Source organism: Chenopodium album, chromosome 2, assembly GCF_948465745.1.
Source record: "Chenopodium album chromosome 2, dcCheAlbu1.1, whole genome shotgun sequence".
Classification (NCBI taxonomy): domain Eukaryota; kingdom Viridiplantae; phylum Streptophyta; class Magnoliopsida; order Caryophyllales; family Amaranthaceae; genus Chenopodium; species Chenopodium album.
This window is the reverse complement of record NC_137835.1, coordinates 41,390,007-41,400,828: the sequence shown is the minus strand read 5'-3', so window position 1 is coordinate 41,400,828 and position 10,822 is coordinate 41,390,007. Positions and strand designations below refer to the sequence as shown.

General features: G+C 38.2%; 1 protein-coding gene across 1 annotated transcript; it reads right to left on the bottom strand.

Annotated features, from left to right (window-relative positions):
• Window positions 1-976: 976 nt before the first annotated feature.
• LOC145571901 (uncharacterized) lies at window positions 977-3,491 on the bottom strand. The gene is made up of 5 exons (XM_081630932.1): window positions 3,003-3,491; window positions 2,660-2,941; window positions 2,373-2,518; window positions 1,176-2,327; window positions 977-980 (listed from the first exon to the last, which is right to left on the bottom strand). The coding sequence occupies exons 1-5, from the start codon at window positions 3,489-3,491 to the stop codon at window positions 977-979; spliced, it is 2,073 nt and encodes a 690-aa protein (XP_081487058.1).
• Between the last annotated feature and the right edge of the window lie 7,331 nt (window positions 3,492-10,822).

The window sequence follows — 10,822 nt, the reverse complement described above, 5'->3', positions numbered from 1 at the left end:
AAAAGATAAAATTAACAAAGCAGAGTATTGGCGCACGAAAAACAGAGCTGGCGCCAGCACCAGCTAATTGGCGCCAGGCGCCAGGCCTGGTTCCAGGCGCCAATGGCTGGCGTTGGACGCTAAACCTGTTTTTGACGCGTTTTCTAAAATCAGATATATTTTGCCGCACAGGAGGATAAAATCGTATATTTTCCTCAAAAATGCTCTATGATTTTAATTAAAACTCTGAAAAGTCAACAAAAGTCAATTTATCAATGCTAATTGAATTAGGAATGAAAAGAATCTTCTAGAATAATCTAGAAGACTAAAACCATCCCTAATTGCATTAGGAATGATAAACCATTTCCCTAGATCATTGGGCCGCACATAAGGCTCAAACCGGGCCCAGTTTAGTAAATTGGCCATAACTTCCTCAATATTCATCGGAATTGGGCTTATAATATATCGTTGGAAAGCTCTTGTCAAGCCCCATCCAACTACACTATTATTGGACCCATATCATAAACCAACCAAACTGGATTGGCTGTTTTCTTAAAATAAGTTTTCAAAAACAGAGAGAAGAGAAAAGAAATTAAAACTATCCGCAACACTAGACTTTCCACACTTTCGCTTCATTCGATTATGATTCGACGCGAAAGGTACTCATCACTGGGTTTGGTTTTGGGGAGACACAAATGAGTGTCTACACTTGATTCCAATCTTTATACAATATAGACACCTTTGCACGGCTTATTTCACCAAGATGAGTTTTGTATGCTTTTGCCCACTTTCCAATGGGTCGACACAATTCATCCCATTCAAGCACTCTAGGAACCCCACGCATGGATTTCAGGCCCTTTGAAGGACCTCTTGGCTTCTTTTTCTTCTTCTGAGAGTCGGTTGTTTGTTGCTTATATTGTGATTGATTGTGTGGCTCATCTTCCTCACCTTGCGAAGACATGGAACGATTATGCATATCCTCATCCTCCATTATTACTTACCTGAAAAAAAAAGACATAAATAAATTAAGACATCGATTTGTATCATTTTTAAATTATAAACTTGTACACATAACAATAATAAGCAATTTATGCAATTAATAACACATATTGGAAAAAGAAATCACGGAATTCATACCTACTTCATTCTTCTCTTTTGCGACATAAAATCCTTCATTATGATCTTTTCGTTTCAACGTTGTGTTAAAATCATCGACTATTAAAGGGATGCTCCAAACGGAAGGTGGTGACTCATTAAATTGCTCATCATATTCTTCCTCGTCCACCACATCTTCAATGCCAAGTATCCTTCTTTTACCTTCTAAAACAACTGACCACTTACAATCGGCTGGGTCAGCCATGTAAAAAACTTGTTTTGCTTGTGAAGCTAATATAAATGGATCAGCTAGATGCCCTCGTCGACCAAGATTTACAAGGGTCAAGTTCCTTTGTTCATCTTTTTTTACACCACGGCTACTATCAGCCCACTTACATCGAAATAGGGGAATCTTGAAATCAACATAATCCAGCTCTATTATTTCTTCTATGATTCCATAATATAATTTCTTCTTATCCACAAGTGTTTTATCTTGTGAACTAACATACTTAGATGACAAACCTACCACTTTAACACCACTGTTTTGCATTGTTGAGTTGTCATCTTGTCGGCTAGTGTAAAAAGAATACCCATTGATGTCGTATCCCTCATATGACATGACTTGACATTTAGCACCATATTCCAACCATCTCAATGTGTCAGATATATCGTTAGGTGTGGTGGATAGTTGGGACATCACTCGTTCCTTGAACCATGTAAAGAATGAACAATTATGCTCCTTTATCAGCTGAAGATCACTTTTGGAAGGATATTTATTTTTAAGAAAAAGCATGTGCTCGTCCAAGTAAGGATGAACCTCACTAAGATTTTGCAACACAAAAAGCTCAGCCTTATTTTTCATTTCAAAGCCCATGGATATCCTTTTCCTGCCAATAGTTCCTTGACCTCCAAGCCTCCCATCGTGTCGAGACTTTGGCAACCCAATTTTTTGTGAACGTGCAGGATATTGAGCAACCCATGCTGCCACTTCCTCAGCAACTGTTCGTTGTACAATACTAGTTTCAGGTTTGGCCAGATTCATGACTTTTCCCTTTAAGTCACCTATTTCTCGTTCAAAAGGATACATGTATCTCATACACACTGGTCCACAAAGTTTAATTTCACGTACAAGATGAATAACCAAATGAGGCATCACGTCAAAAAAAGATGGGGGAAAATACATTTCAAATCGACACATTGTCTCAAGTACATCTGCTTGCAAGTCATCTAAAATACTTGGATTTATGACCTTGCTACAGATAGTGTTAAAAAAGACACATAATCTTGTAATCGTATACCTCACTTGAGGTGGCAAAATTCCTCGAATGGCAACTGGTAATAATTGTTGCATCAAGACATGACAATCATGAGATTTCATGCCACCCAATTTCAAGTCAGACATTGACACAAGTCTACGAAAATTAGAAGAAAATCCAGCCAGGACCTTTAAACCATGCAATGACTCACAGAAGCTAGTTTTTTCCTTTTTAGACAAGGTAAAGCAAGATGGGGGAAGATACCAGCGTTTTCCTCAAGATTCGGGTGCCAACTCTGAACGACCCATAGCAGCCATGTATTTTCTTACTTTAACTCCATCCTTTGTCTTTCTTGGCATATTTAATAAAGTTCCCACAATGGCATCACAGACATTTTTCTCAATATGCATTACATCTAGACAATGTCTAACTTCCAAATGTCTCCAATATGGAAAAGACCATAGCTCAGACTTCTTCTTGTAACCCCCAGTTGATTTGCTTTTGTAAGGCTTACCAAACTCATTCTCAATGTCTTTGACCCGCTGATAAACCTCACTTGCACGTAAAGGGCCACGAGCTTCTCTCAACTCCAATTTTCCATTAAAAGCATCCTTATTGAATCGAAAAGGGTGGTCTTCAGGAAGATGTTTGCGATTATCCATGTATACATACATGCTTGCCACAATTGTCTAGGCGTAATGCCTCCAAATCATCTTCACAAATGGGGCAAGGAGTTGTTCCCTTCATAGTGTAGCCCGACAAATTCCCATAAGCTGGGAAGTCATTTATCGTACAAAAAATCATGGCACGTAAAGTGAAATTGGTTTTACTATATGCATCAAAAATTTGGACACCTTCATTCCACAACAATTTCAAATCTTCAATGAGAGGCGCTAGATACACATCAATGTCATTTCCAGGTTGTTTAGGCCCGGATATTAGAAGGGACAACATAATATATCTAGACTTCATGCATAACCAAGGAGGCAAATTGTAGATAGTTAGAAGAACCGGCCAAGTGCTATATTGGTTACTTAGTGTCCCAAATGGGTTCATTCCATCTGTACTAAGACCAAGCCTAAGATTTCGATCTTCTTCACCAAAGTCCTTGAACTTTCGATCAATGTTCCTCCATTGCGGGGAATCAGCAGGATGCCTCATTAACCCATCTTTCTTCCTCCCATCAGCATGCCACCTCAATAATTTTGTAGTTTTTTCATCCGAGAAGAGTCTCCTAAATCTCGGCATAATTGGAAGATACCATAATACCTTAGCCGGAGACCCTTACACAACTCACCAGTATCATTCATCTTGTAACGAGAAACTCCACACCTTGGACACTCATGCATATCAGCATACTCATTTCGATACAACACACATTCATTGGGACAAGCATGTATCTTCTCATACTCCATACCCAAGGGGCACATAAGTTTCTTGGCCTCATAGGTGGAGTTTGGAAGTTCATTCCCTTCGGGAAACATTTCTACTAAGGCTTCTAACAACTGCGTAAAACTCTTGTCGGTCCAACAATTGCTCGCCTTTAAGTTGGATAACTTCATAATAGCACCAAGTTTAGTGAACTTTGTACAACTAGGATATAACGGGGTTTCTGCAGCTCTCAAAATACTATCATATGTCTGGGGACACTCTGTGAAATGGTCTTCAACATCATGCATCATTTCATCTATCCTGTCCTTCTCCACTTCACTCTCACTTTCAACACCAATATCAGTTGTATCGATATCCTCACCTTGGTATTCATTATCATCATCACAATGATTCTCATCTTCCCTTGGACAATAACTAGAACTTGCCTCAATATATATGCTCTCACCATGCCATGTCCACCTTGTGTAGTTTTCTTTAAACCCACGACGGATTAGATGATCTTTAATATCAACTATATCACGATATCCCCTCGAATTATTACAGTCACAACAAGGACAAAGAATAATCTTTGATTTATTCTCTGTTTGGTGTTTTAAGGCAACAGTGCTAAACTCTTCAACTCCTCGTAAAAAACTTGTACAATTTCGTTTACCATACATCCAACTTCGATCCATTTTCAACCACTGAATAACAAAATTAATTTTAAGATAATGTGTATATTTTCTAACATATATAGCTCCTTAACCATAAACAAGAATATAAGGCATCAAACATTTTCATTCAAAGTTTATCTCATGTAAATGCAACGACATGATCCAATAAGGTCCTTATCACTCCAACCTAACCCCATTCTTGAATGTCCTATCTCACTAATAACTACTTGTAAAGTTTGGTTATAAAGAAAATCCGGCAGCATTTCTTTATAGTTCTCCAAGCACACAATGTAGATAATCGGCTATCTACATATGTACCCAGAGAACAATCGGGAAATAGTGAGCCATGATCTTCTTAGACCCAAAAACAGTTCAAGTAGTTATCACCTAAATGAGATAGAACATTCAAGAACATTCCCAAACCGGGGACTATTCAAGACTTACTCCTAATGAGTAAGCCCTGAACGGGTATCTAAGCCAATGATGCAAGTATTATTGCAATTCCAATAAGTTATATCACAATTAAAAATCTCATACAATTCACAATCATTATACCAACCAGAACAAATAAGTTAATATTGCAAAGAATGGTTCAAATATATATACCACAAGTGAAGACAATCACGTATGCGTACTACCGCCTTAATTGTTTGTCCACAACCAGAACCTCGAGCAACTTGTGGAATTCACTTCCGCATAATTAAGAATCTGCCATAAAAAAATTACATATATTAAACCAACATATTTTTCTTTTTTTTTTTTAGAGAATTAAATCAACATAGTTTTTTTTTAGGAAAAGATAGCAAATATTATTCAACTTAATCTCTCCTCAAAGGGGAAATTCCCTGTTTCTCAACATGAGAAATAGAGTTTGTTTCTCATAAGGGCAATAACGGAAATTTACTCAGTATAAGTGATGTGCTGGAATTTCCCATGTATTACTTGGATTGCCAGCTGTACTACTGGGCTACATATCACTTATGATGGCGTTAAACTATAACGTTTATACATTCTTAATTTTTTTTTTAAAAAAAAATAGAGGAATTGGGTTTTGAAGGTTGAAGGTTGAACATTCAACTCGATTTCTGGGCGAAACTCAGGTCGGAAGGTCCAACTGAATTTCTCAAGGTAAAAACATGCAACTCGAAGAAGTTAATTAAATTGAATTTATAGCGGGGGTTTGTGATTTGAACTTGAACAAACGGAGGTCTGCAATTCAACCCCAAGAACACTACAGCAATTCGTTCAAACGGAGGTAAGTGAGATCTTTGGGAGCCATTAATCATTGTCATAGGTCGTATTGGTATGAATTCCTAGTAATACAACCAATTTTCAAAAATTAACAAAAATCAATCAACACATTTTCAGAGAACAAAACTGCAAACAATTTTCAGAAATTATAAATTGCATTTTAAACTAAAAGAATGAGCCATTATATTCCCTCAAAAAAAATAAACTAAATGAATGAGCCATTCTCAGCAACCTCAAACCTATTTTTATAGAGGCATTCTAATAATCCCATTACAAACAAAAGTATTCAGGCTCCTATCGCAATTATGACTTCAATTTCATGAAATGTTTTCACATTACAGAAAAACAAATCAAAAATAAAAAAAACTCTAGAACAGAACTTACGAATTGGACGAAAAAAAAAAAAGACAACTTCACTAAATACAAGCAATCTTACCTTAGGTGAAATAAACTTCACAAATTCAACAATGTCGAGCCTAAATGCAGTAATATGAGGGGGCAAACACTGGTTGAACTGCTACACTAATCAAACTTCAATTATTGTTGCTGTAATTTGCTAGAACTTCCTCGGGTTTTTTGGGGGCGAAATTAATCGATTTTCCAGTCGAAAATTTCAGTCATTGCTCGAATATGAGGCCAGGATTTTTAATTTAATTTTTTGGGGTTTTTAGGGTTCGAATTCCTATGGTTTTAAGTAGATTTTTTGCTTGAAATGGGGGAATTTTGGTCGGAAATGCTCAATTTTTCTGGGGTTTAAGGGTTCGGATTTCTTAGGGTTTTTGGTCCAAATTTTTGCTCGAAATTGCTCAATTTGCTGCCGATTATAGGTCTTCAGCTTGACTGCGATTTTGGATGTTGAATTTGCTGAGGAATCGGTGTTTTTTTGGCCGAATTTGTTGGATTTAAGGGTCGAATTTGTGGGTGTTTTGGCTGTAGAAATTCACTGGAGTAGCAACTTGTTTTTTTCTCTTTGTTTAGTCGTGAAAGGTAGGCGTGCAAAAGCTAAGGTCAAAATTCTGAAATAACCTAAATGCAAAAGCTAGATTTGCGTCACTTTATTATTAAAATGCGACGCAAATAACATAAAACATAATGTTGTACATTTTTCATATGCGGCGCTCATTTATTAAAAGAGTGACGCAATTTATTCACTCACTCATTTGCGTCACTTGTCAATAAATGAGTTACGCAAATAAGATTATTATATGCGTCGCTTCAATAAATAAGAGCGACGCAAATATTAAAAATCTGCAATACAACTGACTTTTGCGTCGCTTCTTGATAAATATGCGACGCAAATAACTTTTCAAGATGCTAAAATTAAACATTTGCTTCGTTCTTTCTAATGAGTGATGCAAATATGGCGACGCAAATGTACGTTTTTCTACTAGTGAAATCCTCAAGCAGAAGGAGAACGAAGGCTTCACTTCCTTCTTTAACAAATGGAGACAAACCTCAGCTAAGATGATTGAGGTGCCAAGTGAAAAAGAGTCTGTAAGGTTATTTATCAAAAACCTTCAAGAAAAATACTCTAAGCATCTCAAGTATCAGAATAATCTTAATACCTTCAAGGCCGTCTATGACATTGGAATCAATATTGAAGACGACCTGGCTAAGTTGAAAGCTGCCAACAATAACTCTAATAGTGGCTGGAAAGGCAAGAAGAACGACAATCCTTCTTCTTCCAAAACCACCCACTCAAACAATGTTAGCACTTTTAACCTAGGTGAAGTCCTTGCTATGAATAATCAAGGACAAAAGAAACCATTTAGGAGGAACTTTACTCCTATTGGCATGAGTTATGACACCGCATTTGACCGACTAGATGCAAAAGGTCTTATAACTCCTATTGGACCATTTGGGGACCCACCAGTCGAAAAGAGGTCGGCTAACTGGAACCCCAATGCACATTGCAAGTATCACCAAGGTAGGGGCCATCTCACCGAGAACTATTGGAAGGTTAAAGAAGCTATCCAAGACTTAATCGACAACAACAAGTTGCCATTGCCCCCTGCCAGTAAGAAGCCAAGTATTGATAAAGCGCCCCTCGCTCTTTCCTTAGATATTTCTGATGAGGAAAACGAGGTTGACCCCTCGTCTCTCATCAAACCTGTTAAAGAAATCCATGCCATCGAAGAAGAGGAGGAGATCTTTTTTGACGCCATGGATAATCTTCCAGAACTAGCAAGTAAAGAGGACATACAATCGCTCACACTGTCTATGATGGAAGGATCGCACTTGCTACGTGAAATTCTCAAGGCTATAAAGGAACTTCAGAAGAAATATAACGAGGTTCCACTCCCGAAAAATGAACCTAAGAGAGAGTTCACACCCATGGGAACGACTTACGAGGCGAAACATTTTCCTTTACAAGTCACCGAAAAACCCAAGAAGAGTAATAGACTCTACACTCCAATTGGGATCCCATATATACAAATGTTCGAAATGCTCTCCGAGAGTGGCGAGATCAAACCTCTCGAACCAAGACCATTTGAATCGTTGAAAAGGACAGATAGATATTAGTGTCAATATCATCAATCAGGAGGTCACACTATCAAAAACTGTTTTAAATTCAAGGATTTAATTCAGAAAATGATTGATGAAAAGAAGCTAGTCCAAGTTCCACAAGAAGAGGATGCAAGTATTAATGGAGTTTGGGACAGTGATGAAGAAGACGTCTACTTAAAAGACATGGTAGGACCTCCACCTTCGGTGTCATATGCCATGGATGACTTTTGGGTTGAAGAAGATTCAAAAATAGACGTCCTCACAAGATCCGGGAGAATGCAACCTCCCGTTTCGACACAACCCATGCCAACCACACAGCAAGTTCCCATACCTATCATTGAAGATAATGACATCGTCAAACAATTCAAGAAGACAAAAGTTGAAATGAACGTATGGAAACTTCTGGCGACATCTCGAGAACATATGTTGGCTGTAATGAATGCCTTGGACAAAATAGGGATAGATTCTGACACCACTCCTGAGGGGTTGGCTAACTTCCTCACGAGTGATCTACCTAGTCCTATCAATTTGATCACCTTTTCTGACAAGGATTTACCCCCAGAAGGTGACAAACACTATAAGGCATTAAATCTCACAGTAGTTTGCAAGAGAATGAACGTCCCTATGACTCTTATAGACAATGGATCAGCCATTAACGTCTGTCCACTTAGAACTGCGAGGATGCCAGGCATAAGGGATGAAGACTTAACCCCGTCAACACAAGGAATAAGAGCCTACGTCAACACTCGTCGTCAAGCTCTCGGTAAAATTACCATGAATATAACGGCGGGAGCGATAGAACATGCTACTACTTTCCAAGTAGTAGATATCAAAGCTTCATTCAATTTATTGTTGGGAAGCCCTTGGCTTCATGACCTAAAGGTCGTCCCCTCATCTCTCCACCAACAAGTAAAATCCATAGTTGGGGGAATTCCTATCACCATCGATGCTTCACCTATGAGAATCAAGTGTATAGAAAATCCAATAATTAACGTGGAGCACGATGAGGATGATGAAGACTTATGGGGCTTTAACAAAGAGGTCTCTTTAATCCAGGAGGATGTAAGGACCCCTCTCTGCCACGACCCCCATTCTAACATGATCGTGAATGCTATTCTAAAGAAACAAGGAAATTTTCCTAGGATGACCCTAGGAAAGAAAAAGGGAATAGAAAAATCGCTGGAGTCACCTGGCCTCCCTAAATTAGATACTTTCGGACTTGGTTTCGAACCGACTCAAAAATATCCTATGCGAGCCCAGGAAAAATCAAAGGCACGTAGCAACACTCGCATTCAAAAGAAAGCAATCCCAATGGATCATTACCCTCTTACCCTTAATGGTCAATTCATAAAATAAGGAGAGGACTATCCATGCCACGAATTTCCTAAACCATTTGTCGTAAACGGCATAAGGCAACCGGGATTTGAAATTTTCTTGGACTGCTATTTAACAGATGAAATCCCATCCATAAGGAGAAAACACCCCCATGCTTTGACTTTAACGTCATGGGACTATTATTTGGGCGAGAAAAGGATGAGCCCACATACAAAGAGGATAACTCCTCACTCATTCAAACAGTCCTACAAAGTTAAAACTTCAATCCCTCGAAGCTAATCACTCCAGCGGAAGGATCACTACAAGGGTGGCGCAAGACCGTCAAAGTGACTACTCCAAGTAGAAGAAAGATATCCATCACGACAGGGCAAGGACCGATGTTCGAAGAGTCGTCAGTGTCAGAGTCTCTCCCTATAGAGTCATCTAGGTCTTTAGTAGTAGCACCTTCCCCTTCTATCTCTTCTCCTAGAATAGTTAGTGATCAAGTCCCTGAGGACATATCACTCTTTGATGTAATGATCTAAGAGTATAATAATATAATTTCTTCTCCTTACTTCTTGTGTTCTTCTTTGACTCAAGATGACGAGCATTGCTTAACTAACAATGAAAAAGATAAAGAACTTATTAAAGCAATAGAAACACTTGAAAAGAAAACACCGATAATTGAAGAAACTGAGACGGTTGATATCTCAAATGATTCAACCAATAAAAGAGAAGTTAAAATCGAACTAACACTTAATGAACAAGAAAGAACCGATTTAATTAACTTACTTAAAGAATTCATCGATGTATTTGCTTGGTCATACGAAGATATGCCAGGCATTAATAGAGAAATACCTCAACACACTATACCACTAATTCCGAGAATGAAACCTGTAAAACAAAAGTTACGTCGAATGAAACCCGACGTAGCTCTTAAAATAAAAGAAGAAGTCCAAAAACAAATAATTGCAGGTTTCATCAAGGTATCTAAATACCCTGAATGGGTCGCCAACGTCGTCCCAGTTCCAAAAAAAAGACGGAAGGGTATGAATGTGTGTCGACTATCGAGATCTAATTAAGGAAAGTCCAAAGGACGACTTCCCTTTACCACACATCGATATTCTGGTGGATAACACAGCAAATCACGCACTTCTCTCGTTCATGGATGGATACGCAGGTGTAGACACCCATTTGTGTCTCCCCAAAACCAAACCCAGTGATGAGTACCTTTCACGTCGAATCAAAATCGAATGAAACGAAAGTGTGGAAAGTCTAGTGTTGCGAAAAGTTTTTATTTCTTTTCTCTTCTCTCTGTTTTTGAAAACTTATTTTAAGAAAACAGCCAATCCAGTTTGGTTGGTCAATGATATG